Source organism: Nycticebus coucang, chromosome 1 (assembly GCF_027406575.1).
Source record: "Nycticebus coucang isolate mNycCou1 chromosome 1, mNycCou1.pri, whole genome shotgun sequence".
NCBI lineage: Eukaryota > Metazoa > Chordata > Mammalia > Primates > Lorisidae > Nycticebus > Nycticebus coucang.
The window spans coordinates 17810389-17828817 of record NC_069780.1 but is presented as its reverse complement, the minus strand read 5'-3'; the positions used below and the strand labels follow the sequence as shown (position 1 = coordinate 17828817).

The 18429-nt window shown below is 41.5% G+C and overlaps 1 protein-coding gene and 1 non-coding gene across 3 annotated transcripts in view; one reads left to right on the top strand and one right to left on the bottom strand.

Annotated features, from left to right (window-relative positions):
• HERC5 (HECT and RLD domain containing E3 ubiquitin protein ligase 5) overlaps positions 1-18429 on the bottom strand; it is a 64714-nt gene that overhangs the window by 24307 nt on the left and 21978 nt on the right. For both annotated transcript variants that reach the window (XM_053603775.1, XM_053603689.1), the window contains 5 exons: positions 15684-15838; positions 9011-9124; positions 6099-6197; positions 3909-4082; positions 489-632 (listed from right to left, as the gene is read on the bottom strand). In XM_053603775.1, the coding sequence (XP_053459750.1) occupies positions 489-632; positions 3909-4082; positions 6099-6197; positions 9011-9124; positions 15684-15838 (686 nt within the window). The remainder of the gene's footprint in view (positions 1-488; positions 633-3908; positions 4083-6098; positions 6198-9010; positions 9125-15683; positions 15839-18429) is intronic.
• On the top strand, positions 9172-9294 carry LOC128593305 (small Cajal body-specific RNA 15). The gene has a single exon (XR_008382321.1). It is a non-coding gene; the product is annotated as a small Cajal body-specific RNA 15 (non-coding RNA).

Sequence of the window (18429 nt, the reverse complement as noted above, 5' to 3'; positions counted from 1 at the left end):
TAAAATGAAGAAAAACCCATGTTAAACATATTTAGGGTTTATATTTGGTCATGTTAATTTAAATTCCTGCCACCGTTTTGTTTCCTGTAAGTATAACAGGAATAAACACACATTAGGCTCAGTAATCCTTATAAACCACAGTTGTTACCATTTCTTTCCACAGCCGTTCTCTACTAATTCATCAGGAAAATAGAATGGAAACTAAGAATGGGTGCCTAGGAAAGAGTTCTTTTTTATTCATGTTATGTTACAACTGGTCAAACAAATACATTACTTGAGTTTTCCTGTGTGAACAGACATGGGAACCAAGGGAGAAGGGACTGTATTTTAAAGAAAGTAATCACTTCATTAGAATTGAAGATTAGCTCCCCAATTATATCACTAACTCCTCTTCTAATATGAAACAGTCTAGACAACTTAATGTTCTGTGTTTTTGTCGCATACTTCTTCTGTCACGAAATATCATAAGCAAAGAAAAGAGGACTTACTCTGACAGGAAACCACATGTAGGAAGCTTCTTCAGGATATGTGAACATCCCATATTCTGGCTGGGTCATCTTTTCAAACAGACAGTGGAAGAACTCTCTCCTGACTCCTCCTAAATCATAGCCAATTTCTCCACTAAATGAAACCTAAGGAAACAGAGCAAGCAACATGTCACTCAGGGCTGTGTGTGGCTATGTACGAAGTCTTGCTCACTAAGAAAAGTAGCCCCACGTTAATTATGGACCCAAGTATTTGGTAGGCACTATCGGAAGCATCTTGCTCACATTATCATATTGCATCTCTCCATTACTTCTATGAGGGTAACAAGACCTCGAGAATTTAAATAACTTTCCCAAGCTCATACAACATCTAGATGGCATGCCTCAATGTCATCCCATCTGCCCAACTCCAGAGCATGAAGTCTTCACCCCTACACTGACCTCAACTGTCATTCCTATTACGGTCATCAGGTCCAGTAAGTAAAATAAAAATAAACAGAGAGAAATCATAGATATTGGGGTTTTTCAGAAAACTGAAGCACTAGAGTGCATGTGTGGTGCCTGAAGACTTGGCTGTTTGCTCCTGAGGATGATACAGCCCCTGCTCACACCCAGCCCTCTCCAAGGTGATGCCGTCATGACCAGCTTGGCTGTTTGCTCCTGAGGATGATACACCCCCCCTGCTCACACCCGGCCCTCTCCAAGGTGATGCCATCATAACCGACTTGGCTGTTTGCTCCTGAGGATGATACACCCCTCTGATCACACCCAGCCCTCTCCAAGGCAATGCCGTCATGACCGACTTGGCTCTTTGCTCCTGAGGATGATACAGCCCCTGCTCACACCCAGCCCTCTCCAAGGCGATGCCGTCATGACCGACTTGGCTGTTTGCTCCTGAGGATGATACAGCCCCTGCTCACACCCAGCCCTCTCCAAGGCGATGCCGTCATGACCGACTTGGCTGTTTGCTCCTGAGGATGATACACCCCCCCTGCTCACACCCAGCCCTCTCCAAGGCGATGCCGTCATGACCGACTTGGCTGTTTGCTCCTGAGGATGATACAGCCCCTGCTCACACCCAGCCCTCTCCAAGGCAATGCCGTCATGACCGACTTGGCCGTTTGCTCCTGAGGATGATACAGCCCCTGCTCACACCCAGCCCTCTCCAAGGTGATGCCGTCATGACCGACTTGGCCGTTTGCTCCTGAGGATGATACAGCCCCTGCTCACACCCAGCCCTCTCCAAGGCGATGCCGTCATGACCGACTTGGCTCTTTGCTCCTGAGGATGATACAGCCCCTGCTCACACCCAGCCCTCTCCAAGGCGATGCCGTCATGCCCGATCTTTGCTTCTTCAGGTGTGCCCTTCCTGCCTTTCCTTCTTGGAATCTTTCACTTCCGTTTACAAATGTGTTAAGGTCTCCCTTATCTTAAAAGAAAAAAACAAATCCTAACCCATGGTCTGCAATACAGACAACACTGGCTCCTTTTACTGTCTCCAGGCTGCCAGTGTCCAGAGATACACGTCAACCTCCGGTTCCACCCTCTGCGCAGGTGGTTCTCTCCAGGAAGACCAAGAAACTGCAAATCCCCAGTTCCAATGACGTTTTCTCATATTTCGCCTCCTTGTTCTTTCGAGCTCATTTTATATTCTGACCTCCTCCTTTTCCTTACCCCCTTCTTGCTTTCTCTTATGAAGAACTCTTCAGGTTTTTATGTCTCCTTCTCTTCTTTTTCCTGTTGGCATCATTTTTGGAACCAGAATTTCCTGAAGTTTTACCCTGGCATTCTGTCCTTTCTCTCTGCTCTTTCCCTAGATGCTCATTTTCTTTTTAAACTTCACTTCTCACTTGTGGGCATTTAACTTTCTGATCCATTGGATTTTCTCTCCTGATTGACAGACATTTGTTTCCAAAGGCCTGTTGGACGTTTCCACCCAGGCGTCCCACCGGCACCCCAAAGCTCCTCTTACTGGCTTCCTTATTGGATAAATGCTTCTTCTACTCCCCAGAGATGCACGTTGCAAACTTCAGGGATAGTATAAAATCTCTGTAATAAAATCAGGTGTCAAGCTCTTCCCCTTCATCTTACAGGGACAAGGTGCCTAATCTTACAAAGCCTCAGTCTTCCCACAAGCTAATCAGAAAGATTATAGGAATAACACAGGTAAAATGCCTCATGATAAATGCTCACTGAGTGGTACCTAATGTAAAATTATAAAATTTTACATAATATTTACAAAATATTCTCTATGTGTTGACTGCCTCTCCTTATAAAATTTTGTGATGAATATTTTATAAATAAAGATACACTTAGCTACAATATCCCATTTTCCCTCTGTGTGGTGACATCAGGGGCAACTTTTGGGATACCCCGTATAAAAGTGGGACTAAAATAACTGAGTGGACTGCTTGGCTGGCAAAGATTAGGATCATTCAAGTTTATTAGAGTTATAAAATTATCTGTGTGCAAAAACATGCAGAAATGCCAATTCTACCTGCAAACACCAGGGTAACATACTTTTAAAACAGTGTCCGAGGCTTTAGGAAAGTCAATCTTTCCTTAATCTCAGGAGGGTAAGTAATACACTAAGGTCTCCTATCAAAAATACTCTTTTTACTGAATATCATCAGGCCAATTTGTATTTGTCTTAATGGACTTGAAAGTCTCGTGCCTCACTGTTGGGCCCAAATTCTGGCTCTGACACCAGTTGGGTTACTCTTGGTATATTCCCTAATAGTCCTGTACCTCAGTGTCCCCGTCTGCAGAGTGAGGACAAAAGAGAACCTACCGCATAATGCTGTTGAAAGGGTTAAACAAGTAAGTGGAAAGCATTTAGAATAGTTTTGGCAAAAAGAAAGTACTCACTAGGTCTACTAGTCATTATTATTCTGTGTTATAACAGTCAAATATGTACTAGTAAGACAAGGTGTATACTAACTAAACCAAAACTCACTTGTGAACCTTCTGAACGTGAGTAAATCTACAGTTATATCCCCCCAATGACAATAGTCATTAAAGAGAAAATTCACTCTTCACAAAGCAATTTAGGTCTCTGCACAAGAGCAGAAACAAACTGTTGATTCTCTTCTGTGCCAAGCCCATCCCACTGGAACCCTTCAGGTGTGGTAACAGCGGGGCCACGTGAGACCTCAAAAGGGACTGGACTCCTCAGGGTCAGTACTGGACTCTGTACCCGACAAGGTGTGGAGAGCAAGCATTCTGCCTGCTGCTCCTTAGCCCCCATGGACTGAGTGCCCCCACCTACAACTCAAAAGTAACTAGGGACTTAGGGAACCCAACAAACAGACAACCTCTGTGACAAAGGGTGGCAATTTCCCCTCTAAAAGACCCTTTGTTACATTCTTCTATGTTTCTCTTCTCTCAGCAGCAAAAAAGTATTCAGTGAGAATTAAACCTTACCCACAATTCCTTTCTCAGGTCTTCGTTCTCAGATTGACTTAGCTGATTCAAAACATCCTCAACCAAGTCATCCCTTCTGACTGTTAGATTCAAGGTGGGCTGGAGAAAAGGGAGTACTTCAGATCTTCTTTGTGGTGCAATTGCTGACTTTATATCAGCCTTAATTTTTTCAAACTAGGAAAACAGAAATGTTTCATATCAGTCTACCATTGGCACTAAATGTATCTCGATTTATAAAGAGGATAAACTGGCTCTGTGTGTAAGTGCACATGACATTCACAAAAAGAGCCTTAAATACATTATCAAAGACAGATAGTATAGTCTCTACTATCAGTGAGCAGAAGAAATATGGGTCCTGAAGAATAAAGACTTTGGGGCCAGGCACAGTGGCTCATGCCTATAAGCCTAGCACTCTGGGCGGCTGAGGTGGGAGGATCCCTTGAGGTCAGGAGCTAGATAACAGCCTGAGCAAGAACAAGACCCCATCTCTACCCAACGTAGAAAAAATGAGTTGGGCATGGAGTCCCAGCTACTCAGAAGGTCTGAGAAAGAGGGTCGTTTGAGCCCTAGAGTTGGAGGTTGCAGTGAGCTATAATGATGCTACCGTACTCTAGCCAGGATGACTGAATGAGACTTTGTCTGAAGAAAATTGATAAATAAAATAAAAATAAAAGACTCTGGGGAGCCAACCTGGGTTAGCGGGTACATGACCAACTGCAGTTCTCACTGGACTATTTTATCCCATAAACACAATTGTTAATGATTTGGTTACCAAAGCTAGCTACCATTAAGAGACTAAGACAACTAGTCAGGAATTGTGGTGGGCACCTGTAGTCCCAGGTACTCGGGAGGCTGAGACAATGGGACTGCTTGAGCCCAAGAATTTAAGATTGCTGTGAGCTATGACACCAGGCACTCTACCCAGGGCAACAGAGTGACACTCTGTGTTTAAAAAAAAAAAATAGACTAAGCGATGTGTTAGCATCCACTGAAACAGTGCGCTGAGACGCGGTAGTCTCATCTGGAAGAGAAGTGCAGATATCCAGAGACGAAGGAGGCTATGGGAAAAATCAAGGGATAACAGACCTCTCAAAGATAGCCTCTTCTAGGAGGAAAACTTAGACAAGAGATTTTAAGGGAGAGTTAAATTAAGAGAGAAAGACAGACAGACAGACAGACAGAATGTCCATTCTGAAACCAAATGGCAATTTGAGGTCATTGAAGTGTGTGGTTCTTAGCAGAAGCAGCAGGGATCACATATTAGTTCTATAAAATTATCACTAGAAGTGTGTTTAAAACAAAGAGAGAATAGGTGATAAGAGCTGAAGTAAAACAAATTTCACATATCCTTTTTTCTTTCATCTTTCTTTGTAAAATATTTCATTAATGGGCACCCTTAGAGCTCATAAATCAATTTCCTCTTTTGTTTTATTAATGTAAATACATTATGTGAAAGTACCTGCTTTAAGGACCTGCATTTGAATATTATACCTCTATGTCTGCATATGTAAAAGTGATGATGATACCTAACACCTTTGGGTACTCTGTGCAAGGTGGTTTTAAATGCTTTAGCTGTATTAATAAATTTAATCCTTATAAAAATGCAGTGAGGCAGGGATTATCTGATAAATTTCCCTGCACATTATCAATTGTCCATTTTTAAGTTCAAAACCATTTTGCTGGATATATCAACAAATATACTTCAGTTGGTGACAGTTCTCTACATTGAAAAGAGGAGACATTTTACAAACCTTTATTATGGTACCGTCACAGAGTACCAGCCACTTCTCAGGGCCCTAATTCCAGGAATCCTCTCCCACCTGCCTTCTTACCGCCGTATCTTTTCATGAGCTTGTACCTCCTTAAATACTGGTGCTAGTCCTAATCAAGTTCAAGTTTGTTACCCCTTTTTGAGTACTATTCAGAAGACTGCAGGCTGCTGCTGCCAACTTCAGGTAAAAACTCAACTAGACCGGTTGCCCAAGCTTTGTCCTTGGCTAGCAGGGCCCTAATGTGGTTTAAGGGCAAGCCCACCCAAATCACTACAATCTGCCTTGCCTTCCTTGAACACTACGACCATTGTTTTCACCAGCGGGTGGCTCCTTTATCATCCCCCAAACATTGCATGGTTCAGAAAGCACTTATCACATGATTTATGCTAATGAAGACAAAAGAAATAGGCATACATACCTGTATTTTAAACGCTGAGTCTGCATATAGTAGTTTTGTTTTTGACAGAATATTAAAGATAAATGGAAAGTGACTGAGTAAGAACAAATCTGGAATCTCCTAAAAATGGAAATGACAATAATGCTGATAAATTAAACGGCACAGAAATCTTACACCCTCCCTCACAGCCTTACACCGCTGGTGGTGCGAGGTCTTAGTTCTTCCAAGTAAATCAATCAATCCAATCCTGCAGCAGGAAATGTAGTTACATGTGTCAACAAAAGATACGTAAATGGAGAATCTTCAATGCCCATTTAATTTAGAAATTAATACAAACTTCGGACACTCTCCCAAAGAGTCTGCTCTGCTGCAACCTCAGTTTCTGCAGAGTGACTTAGCTCAGATGCATTTGGTAAATGAAGAAATGATACAATGTGGATAGCTTGAGAGTCTGCTCTGCTGCAACCTCAGTTTCTGCAGAGTGACTTCGCTCAGATGCATTTGGTAAATGAAGAAATGATACAATGTGGATAGCTTGAGAGTCTGCTCTGCTGCAACCTCAGTTTCTGCAGAGTGACTTCGCTCAGATGCATTTGGTAAATGAAGAAATGATACAATGTGGATAGCTTGAGAGTCTGCTCTGCTGCAACCTCAGTTTCTGCAGAGTGACTTCGCTCAGATGCATTTGGTAAATGAAGAAATGATACAATGTGGATAGCTTGAGAGTCTGCTCTGCTGCAACCTCAGTTTCTGCAGAGTGACTTCGCTCAGATGCATTTGGTAAATGAAGAAATGATACAATGTGGATAGCTTGAGAGTCTGCTCTGCTGCAACCTCAGTTTCTGCAGAGTGACTTCGCTCAGATGCATTTGGTAAATGAAGAAATGATACAATGTGGATAGCTTGAGAGTCTGCTCTGCTGCAACCTCAGTTTCTGCAGAGTGACTTCGCTCAGATGCATTTGGTAAATGAAGAAATGATACAATGTGGATAGCTTGAGAGTCTGCTCTGCTGCAACCTCAGTTTCTGCAGAGTGACTTCGCTCAGATGCATTTGGTAAATGAAGAAATGATACAATGTGGATAGCTTGAGAGTCTGCTCTGCTGCAACCTCAGTTTCTGCAGAGTGACTTCGCTCAGATGCATTTGGTAAATGAAGAAATGATACAATGTGGATAGCTTGAGAGTCTGCTCTGCTGCAACCTCAGTTTCTGCAGAGTGACTTCGCTCAGATGCATTTGGTAAATGAAGAAATGATACAATGTGGATAGCTTGAGAGTCTGCTCTGCTGCAACCTCAGTTTCTGCAGAGTGACTTCGCTCAGATGCATTTGGTAAATGAAGAAATGATACAATGTGGATAGCTTGAGAGTCTGCTCTGCTGCAACCTCAGTTTCTGCAGAGTGACTTCGCTCAGATGCATTTGGTAAATGAAGAAATGATACAATGTGGATAGCTTGAGAGTCTGCTCTGCTGCAACCTCAGTTTCTGCAGAGTGACTTCGCTCAGATGCATTTGGTAAATGAAGAAATGATACAATGTGGATAGCTTGAGAGTCTGCTCTGCTGCAACCTCAGTTTCTGCAGAGTGACTTCGCTCAGATGCATTTGGTAAATGAAGAAATGATACAATGTGGATAGCTTGAGAGTCTGCTCTGCTGCAACCTCAGTTTCTGCAGAGTGACTTCGCTCAGATGCATTTGGTAAATGAAGAAATGATACAATGTGGATAGCTTGAGAGTCTGCTCTGCTGCAACCTCAGTTTCTGCAGAGTGACTTCGCTCAGATGCATTTGGTAAATGAAGAAATGATACAATGTGGATAGCTTGAGAGTCTGCTCTGCTGCAACCTCAGTTTCTGCAGAGTGACTTCGCTCAGATGCATTTGGTAAATGAAGAAATGATACAATGTGGATAGCTTGAGAGTCTGCTCTGCTGCAACCTCAGTTTCTGCAGAGTGACTTCGCTCAGATGCATTTGGTAAATGAAGAAATGATACAATGTGGATAGCTTGAGAGTCTGCTCTGCTGCAACCTCAGTTTCTGCAGAGTGACTTCGCTCAGATGCATTTGGTAAATGAAGAAATGATACAATGTGGATAGCTTGAGAGTCTGCTCTGCTGCAACCTCAGTTTCTGCAGAGTGACTTCGCTCAGATGCATTTGGTAAATGAAGAAATGATACAATGTGGATAGCTTGAGAGTCTGCTCTGCTGCAACCTCAGTTTCTGCAGAGTGACTTCGCTCAGATGCATTTGGTAAATGAAGAAATGATACAATGTGGATAGCTTGAGAGTCTGCTCTGCTGCAACCTCAGTTTCTGCAGAGTGACTTCGCTCAGATGCATTTGGTAAATGAAGAAATGATACAATGTGGATAGCTTGCTAGCTCATATGTGATTTTTGCTGGTCAAGTGCAAGAAGGGGTAGAATTATATAACCTTCAGAGAAAGGAAAATACTCCTGTCCTGGCAGCAGCAGCCCTTCAACTATATTTTCAGAAATTAAAGAAAGAATCCCAATACCCAAGACACCCTCCCCAAAGTTGCAGGCACTGCTCTTGGCTCCTGATAAGTCACCCTGCCTTCCACAGAGCTCCACTTCCATCTGTGTTATCTCAGTCCTTCTCTAATCAGAGTGTGGAGAGATTTCTACCCTTTTCTTTTTGTTCATTTTTTACATTATCATAGCACTGTCTACAAACTACTTATCTGGTTGATCCAAGTTATTTCCCCAGGAATCAATCACTTTTCTGCTAATGCTCTGGCTACACAATGGCACAGATTTTCAGAAATCTTACTTTTCCCACAATCCCTCCTGTTTCTATTATGCAATTTTGCTGATACAAGGTTATCAGAAACTCATGTAGAAAGTGATAGCAGAAATGCCTGTATTAACTCAATGATTATGAATTTGCCACTTTAAACATGGCATACCTACCAGGATATTTTTGCAATAGAACCTCCAATATGCTTCTTCTTCAAAACAGAGGCAATGAGAGAGTTCGTCTACTTCAAAAATATTTTCAGGTAGTTGACAGCTAGTCTGGTTTACCTTAAATAAAATATGATTTGTGAGATTAAATAAAATATGACTTGTGACTGGAGACTAAGAAAATAGAGTTATTAAAATCAAGCTGACTCTGCTTTTAGCTTCCTTAATGAAAAGTTAGAATAGGTCTTGCTTACAAAATAAATTCAAGACCTACTTATCTACCAACAGCAGAAAAAAATAATAAAACATGACTTGTGAGAAAGTTTTGTATTTAAAAACAATTTTGCTGGCGGGTGTGGTGGCTCATGCCTATAATCCCAGCACTCTGGGAGGCTGAAGAGGGTGGATTACTTGAGCTCAGGAGTTCAAGACCAGCCTGAGCAAGAGTGAGACCCTGTCTCTACCAAAAATAAAAAAAACTGAGGCAAGACGATCTCTTAAGCCCAAGAGCCTTGAGGTTGCCGTGAGCTATGATGCCACAGCGCTCTACCCAGGGTGCAAGAGTGAGACTCTCCAAAAAAAGGTCAATTTTGCTTAATGGCTGTTAATTAGATTATCAAATTAAACTGTAAATTAAACACTCTTTTTATGAACAGAATAAAGTTCTATCTAATTCCTCCACTGTTATAAAATCTAAGATTTAATAGTAAAGACTGATGGTACGCCTACAGAGTAGGACAAAATATTTGTTTGCTATCCACCTGATAAAAGGCTAATAACCAGAATCTATGAATAACTCAAGCAAATCAGTAAGAAAAAAACCAAACAACCCCTTTAAAAAGTGGGCAAAAGATATGAACATAAGGTTTTTAAAGTAGATAGACTAAGAGCTAATAAACATATGAAAAAATGCTCAATGTCTCTCCCTATTCAGAGAAATACAAATCAAAACCACAATGAGGTATCACCTAATTCCAGTGAGAATGGTTCCTAAAAAAAAAAGATCCCGGGGGGGCTGCAATGTCACACTCATTGGGGAAATCAGAGCCTCAAAGCCCAGAAGCCGAGCAGTCTGCCCCCGCGTGCAGCGCCCGCGTGCACCCGTCCCAGAGAGGGGGCGACAGGGCGGAGGCGGTAGCCCCCGGAAGGTGTCTGGGACAGGACCGGCTGCACCTGAGCCCAGCGCGAGGTCATGTGCACCGGCTCAACCTGGTTCGGCGCCTGGACGTGCTGCGTATCAACAAAATGAAACTCGGGGAGACCGGAGGGCAGATAGCTCCGGGTCCCCTGAGCCCCTGCCCCCGGCCGCTAGGACCCCCCACCCCCTCGCGGGCACCCATCTCTGGTAGCAGCCTCTACGCCCGGCCGGAGCCCGCGGGGCAAGTTGCAGCCCTGGCGCGCCCCCACCCGCCCGCACCCCCTCGCCGGCCCGGGGGCGCTTTGCCACAGTCATTAATAAAGAAGGAGGTCGCCAAGCTCAAAAAAAAAAAAAGAAAAAAATCCCAAAAGAACAGATGCTGATGTGGATGCAAAGAGAAAGGAACACTTACACACTTACACACCGCTGGTGGGACGGCAGACTCATACAACCTCTGTGGAAAGTCATATGGATGTACCTCAAAGAGCTAAAAGTAAACAGACCATGTGATCCAGCAACCCCACTACTGAGTATTTACCCAAAGGAAAAAAAGACACGTGCACTTGAATGTCTACTGCAGAACAATCCATAATCACAAAGATGCGGAACCAACCCAAGTGCCCATTGATACATCAGTGGATAATAAAATGTAGTACAGGTGTACCATGGAGTACTACTCAGAATGAACAAAATGATGAACTAATACTTTTTGCAACAACCTGGATGGAACTGGAGACCACTTTCTAAGTGAAATTTTGCAAGAATGGAAAGAGACACCACATGCATTTACTATTAAACTGGGACTAACTGGTCAATACCCACCTGTACCTCTGGTAGTAAAATGCAACAGAAAGCAAGCAGGTGGGGAGGGGAGAAAGGGGGGTAAATTCACACCTAAGGGTACAATGCACATTGTGTGAGTGAAAAGCACACTTCCGGCCTTGACTCGAACTGTACAAAGGCAATTCACGTAACCAAAACATTTGTACCCCCATGATATTCTGAAATTTTAAATAAGACTGACGATATTATACAATGATAAACTTTCAGTTACCTTTTAATCCATAGGAAAGTCGTAAAGAGCATTAAGTCCAAAGGGGAGAAAAATTAGTGCAACAGGAATCCAAAGTACTCTGGGGTCCAGTTCTTCACGTCTTATCCTTCAGAATGTCACAACATGCATGTGTCATTTACAGATAGTCACTCTGCCAAGGTATATGTGGAACACTCCTCTGCTAAACTGAGGGAATTTTCCAGCCCTCCATCCTATAATATGCTCAGAGTTATTACAACACACGTATGAACACCCTGACATCAGTCAGTGAAGACTCTGAGTAATAATGACAATAGATGCTTTGGACTTTAGTGACCATCAGTATTTGACCTGGAAGGGCATAGTGATGGAATAAATGACTGACTCTCAGGAGGTATTCTAAAAACCCACCTTGGCTGTATATGCTGAGACCATTTGACTCTTGCCCAGACCTCAAATGATCCAGGTCTCCCAGTCCTATCACGCAGAGCATAGTGACACTCCGCCATCCTCTACACCTACTGATCTCAGCCTTGCACTATCATTATCAAGTAAGGTTCCCAAAGTCATGGAAATAGTGGCTTCTTGTGGTCTTCTTCCTGAGGTGGCGGGGGGGGGGGCTGACAAATATCAAATATTTTGATTTGATAAACTAAAAATATCTGGGCATAGTTACCCTGCTTGCATTTGTTAAGTGAAGTCCCTCTTATAATTGTGTCCCGCCCCAAGATGGGTGTCACACGTTGTGACTCCCCACCTGCCTACCTCCTTCCCTCCCTCCGCTCCCCCATTCCCACCATGTCCTAGCATCAATTGTCCTCACATCAGAATTCATACATTGGATTCTTGCTTCTCCATTGTTGTGATACTTTACTAAGAAGAGTATGTTTCAACTCCATCCAGGTTAATACAAAACATGTAAAGTCTCCATCTTTTTTGTAGCTGAATAGTACTCCATGGCATACATATACCACAGTTTGTTAATCCATTCCTGGATTGGGGGGCATTTTGTTTGTTTCCACAATTTGGCAATTGTAAATTGAGCAGCAATAAACAGTCTAGTGCAAATGTCCTTATGATAAAATGATTTTTTTTCTTCTGGGTAGATGCTCAGAACATACACTGAGGGAATCCCTATTCAACCAATAATGCTGGGAGAACTGGATAACCACCTGTAGAAGATTGAAACTGGACCAGAACCTTTCTCCACTCACTAAAATTGATTCAAGATGGATAAAAGCTCTAAATCTAAGGCATGAAACAATAAAAATCAAAAAACAAAGAAAGTGTGGGGGAAACACTTGAAGGTATCAGCCTGGGGAAAGACTTTATGAAGAAGACTCCAGTGGCAATTACAACAACAACAAAAATAAACAAATGGGACTTAATTAAACTGAAAAGCTTCTGTACAGCTAAAGAGACAACGATCAAAGCAAACAGATAACCATCCAGAATGGGAAAAGATGGCTGGGCACCTGTAGCTCAGTGGTTAGGATGCTGGCCACATGCTGTGGGGCTGATGGGTTCGAATCTGGCCAGGGCCTGCTAAACAAAAACAAATAGCCAGGCGTTGTGATGGGCGCCTGGAGTCCCAGCTACGTGGGAGGCTGAGGTAAAAGGATTGCTTGAGCCCAGGAGTTTGAGGTTACTGTGAGCTAAGACGCCATGGCACTCTACTGAGGGTGACCAAGTGAGACTCTGTCTCAAAAAAAAAAAGAATGGGAAAAGATATTTGCATATTATGAATCAGACATAAGATTAATAACTAGGATCTACAGACAGCTCAAATTAAGCAACATAAAAAGAACCAACAATTCCTTATACCAATGGGCAAGAGAGATGAATAAAACCTTCACTAAAGAAGACAGACGAATGGCTAACAAACATGAAAAAATGCTCATAGTCCCTCATTATCAGAGAAATGCAAATCAAAACCACCCTGAGATATCACCTAACCCCAGCAAGAATGGCCCACGTCACAAAGTCTCAAAGCTACAGATGCTGGCGTGGATGTGGAGAGAAGGGAACACATTTACACTGCTGGTGGGACTGCAAACTAATAAAAGCTTCTTGGAAGGAAGTATGGAGAATCCTCAAAGAACTCAAACTAGACCTCCCATGTGATCCTGCAATCTTGGCATGGATTTGATGAAATAGATTTTCATAGACACCTGTTAGGGTTAAAGGACAGAGCAGGATCCCTGGAGGATTTCCTTTGTTGCTGCTTCAGTATTTTCCATGATTCTCTGTGTAAGTGACAAAAGCTTGTAAGGGGAAAAACACCCCCCAAAGGATGTGTAATTACAGAAGAGCTCCCCGTCAAGTCCGCACATCTAAAAAGCTTCAAGCCACAAATTCATAGTAGTACCTAACTGATACCTCCATGACCCTGGCAGAAGAAAATTCTCACTAAAGAAACTCAGCCTTGAAAGAATTCCAAAAGATAAGCTTCCAGGAAAAACAGGCAGCTCGTACACATAAATCACAATATATGTGATAACAAAGGCTATGGAGGAAGATTCAGCAGAACACAGAGGTAACAGAAACCGCCTGCAAAGACCTCAGATACCAGTGATAAGACACATTCATTTATACAGATAAAAGGAAAACTTGGAAAGAAAACAAAAGGATACAGAAATTCCAAATGATGAACAAGAAAATAAATTTAAAGAACCAATCAGAATACTGAGAAATGAAAAACATGAATACATGAAGTTAAAACTTAAAAGGCCAGTATTCACAGCAGACAAAATCACTGAAAAGAGAGTTCATTAACTAGGAGATACCTAGAAGGAGGGGCAGGGAGATTGGGCGGTGCTTGTGGCTCAGTCGGTAGGGCGCCGGCCCCATATACCGAGGGTGGCGGGTTCGGACCCAGCCCCTGCCAAACTGCAACCAAAAAATAGCCGGGCGTTGTGGCGGGCGCCTGTAGTCCCAGCTACTCTGGAGGCTGAGGCAAGAGAATCGCTTAAGCCCAGAAGTTGGAGGTTGCTGTGAGCTGTGTGAGGCCACGGCACTCTACTGAGGGCCATAAAATGAGACTCTGTCTCTACAAAAAAAAAAAAAAAAAGAGAGACGGAAAACAAGAGAGAACGTTTGAGACACAGCACACAGACCGAGACGCTCCAACATAAATAACTGGAATTTCAGTAGAAGCAAGTCACTATTGGTCTAGATTTAAATGCGTAACAATTTATAAAAGGAGGGAACATCCTAAACCCATAAAGGTTATTTTCAAAAATCCTATAGTAAGCAATACTCAAACACTTCTTTTAAAATCACAAAGACTAAGTACTCACTATTATCACAACTTCATCTTTTTTTATTGTTGGGGATTCATTGAGGGTACAAGATACCGATTGCATTTGTTAGGTAAAGTCCCTCTTATAATTGTGCCTTGCCCCCAAAAGGTGTATTATCACAACTTCTATTCAGCATCATCCTAGAAGCTATAGCTAGCAAAACAAAGCATAGGAAAGTAATAAAGAAAATAAAGAAAAAAATTCATAGAAAATTCGAAAGAATCTACAGATGACTACTAAATGCAACACGAGAATATGGCAGACTCGCTGGATGTAAGAATCAATATCCCAAAATCAATATATTTCTATAAACCAATAAAGATAATATTGTTTTTATGATACCATTTACAATAGCCTAAAAAACTGAAATATCTTGGCAGAGATTTGATGAAATAGACTTTCATCATGTGAAATAACAAAACTTTATTAAAAGACAACCTAATAAAAAGAGAAAAAGACATCATAAAGATTTACATTAGTAAAAATGTCATTTATCCCCAAAGTGAAATATAGATTCAATGCAACTCCAAATTCCTAATAAGATTTTGTATATGTGTGTGTGTAACTTCGCAAGCTAATTTAAAAATTTATATGGAAGAGCCAAGTGCCAAAAATAGGGCTGAGGGGTCCATATACGCACATGTGACAACCCTTAGGCTGTGTGACAAAACTAAGGCAGGGAAACAGCAGAGGGCTCTTTGTGGAACTCTAACATTTCTTTTTTTTCTTTTTCTTTCTTTCTTTTTTTTTTTTTTTGAGATAGAGTCTCCAGCTGTTGTCCTGGGTAGAGTGCCGGGGTGTCATACCTCACAGCAACCTACAACTCTTGGGCTCAAGTGATCCTCTTGTAGATAAGATATAGGGAGCTAAGATAAGATATAAGGAGCTAAAATTATAAAGGTATGATTGACAGATTTATCTACATCAAAATTAAGAATGTGAGTTTGTCAAAAAAAAAAAAAAGACCACCATAGAGCAAAAGACAACTATGAACTTAGATACAATGCTTGCAACCCATAAAATTGACAAAGGACTAGTATCTAAAATAAGAAGACCTCCTATAATCAATAAAAGTCAAACATCCATTTCATGAACACTTAACATGAACCAAAGTCAAGGACAGGCATTTTACAGAAGAGGAAACATATGTAGCAATTATAATTATTATTGCCAAATAAAGACATAGAGGTTTTTAAATAAACTTACCCTGTGCAGCTTTTCCAACATTTGCACGAGAGCTTTAACATGACATTTATTCTCAGCAGTTTTGATCCCACAGGACAATTGAGATATGAAGGCTCCTTTAAACATCTGGATCAGTTTTCTGAAAGTAGATTCTTGAAGAGTTGCCCAATATTCTTCTGAAGGAAGAAGGAAATTTTTTAAAAAATAAATTTTATTGTATATATGAGGTTTACCTCATGCTGTTATGGGACTACATATAGATAATAAAATGGTTATTATAGTGAAGCAAATTAAAATATCTATCATCTCACAGTTGTTTTGTTTTTGTGATAAGAGCAGCTAAAATCTACTTATCTGAAAATCTCCAATCCAATATAATTTTATTCATTGTAATCCTCATGTTATATGTTAGATCTCTAGACTCATTGATTCCACATATCGCCTTCTTTGTACCCTCGAAGTACATCTCTACATTTTCTAGTCCTCTGACCCCCACCGATCACTAGTAACCACTATTTATTATATGTCTCTGTATATTTGACCTTTATAGAGAAGGTAAATATAATTTTTAGCACGTAATTTCTCTTGGATTCTTTCTTCAATTTTTTTTTGAAACAGGGTCTTGCTATGTTGCCCAGACTGGAATGCAGTGGCTTATTCACAGGTGCAATCATGGTGTACGACAGCCTTGAACTGGACTCAAGCTTTTCCCCTGCATCAGCCTCCTGAGGAGCTGGGACTACAGGCATAGTGCCATCAAGCCCAGCTTTCTCTTGGATTCTTAAAGGTTGTAAGTATCATTATTTCCCCAAACACATAACAAAATATCTTTAATACAGATTATAATTACAGAAACATATTTGTAATAAACTTTTCAGTGAGTAAATACAGTTGCAATGAAAAGGTTAGAATTTAACATCCTGGAAAAATTCCTTGACAATTAATAGGACCAAATACTTGATCTAATTAACTTGTGCAAAAAAAAAAAAAAAAAATTGACAAAATTAAATCAAACATTCTTTGACCCAGTGAAATAGTATAATGTATTACAAATTAAATTAAGAATTGCTTGTATTCTTAGTAAAGCATCACAAGAATGGAGAAGCATGAATCCCATGTACTCAATTTTGATATGAGGACAATTAATGACAATTATGATTATGGGGGGGGGAACAGAAAGAGGGAAGGAGGGAGGTGGGTGGGGCCTTGGGGTGTGTCACACTTTATGGGGACAAGACATGATTGCAAGAGGGACTTTACCTAACAATTGCAATCAGTGTAACCTGGCTTATTGTACCCTCAATGAATCCCCAACAATAAAAAAAAAAAGAATTGCTTGTGTCCCAAAGCTGCAGATGCTGGCATGGATGTGGAGAGAAGGGAACTCTTTTACACTGTTGGTGGTGGGACTGCAAACTAATGTACCAACTTTGGAAAGAAGTATGGAGAATCCTCAAAGAACTCAAAATAGACCTTCCATTTGATCCCGCATTCCCATTACTAGGAATCTACCCAGAAGGAAAAAAAAAATCATTTTATTGTAAGGATATCTGCACTGGATTGTTTATTGTAGTTCCATCTATAATCACTAAGATGCAGAAGCAACCCAGTGCCCATCAATCCAGGAATAGATTAACTGTGGTATGTGTATAACATGGAATACTATTCAGCTATCAAAAAGATGGAGACTTCACATCTTTTGTATTAACCTGGATGGAATTGAAACAAATTCTTACCAACTATCACAAGAATGGAAAAGCAAGTATCCAATGTACTCAACACTAATATGAAGCCAGTAGATGAACTAATACCTGCCCACATAAGAGAAAAACTCTGCTCAATTCAAGAGGGCAGGAGGGAGAAGAGTGAGGGGGTAGAGAGAAAGAGGTGGGGGGATTGGTGTGTGTAGCAGACCATATAACTCACAGGACAGGAGAAGCGATTAAGGTTTGAACACTCTGTAACTGAGAAACACCTGTAACAGCTTGGCAATATAACACCTTGGTGAGAAGGGCATGGGGAAGGGATTTGGCTCTCGTTAACACAGTTTGAATCCATGCAAACTGGTTGCTCAGTCTACGCAAGATGAGAACATCAGTGCTTGGCAGTCTCCACATCTGTGGTATAAACAGCCATGGGATAACAACTATAAGTAACTGCAGGAGGGGTCAGTCCGGGGTCATTCATTCTCACTCTTTCATGAACTTGCTCACACTAACTCTTTTGCTCCTGCTCAGAGGGCGCTTGCTCAGTGCCCTTCCACGAAGACTACTAAGATTCACTCTCCTACTAAGACTGTTGCTCTCCCTCGAAGTCTCTCTCTCTCTCTCTCTCTCTCTCTCTCTCTCTCTCTCTCTCTCTCTCTCTCTCTCCTCCTAAGACAAACTGCCCCCTGGCACCTAAGGAGAGTTAATCCCAAGCAAGTTAGCACAGTGGTCTGTATCCGGACAATTAGGCTGGGACCAGCGGCCTGGCCAGTCTTGGGCCCTGACAGGTGTGCTCCCACTTAATGGGCACGATGTAAGGGTATATGGCTCAGCTCTCGGGTGCAGAACACACTACAACAGGTACTCTACCTAACAGAGGCAAACACTAACCTAATGGTACTTTCACATTAATCTGAAATTTAAAACAGAAAGAAAGAATTTCTTTTTTTTCTTTTTTCTTTTTAATTAAATCATAGCTGTGTACATTGATATGATGATAGGGCATCATTCACTAGCTTCACAGACCGTTTGACACACTTTCATCACAGAAAGAAAGAATT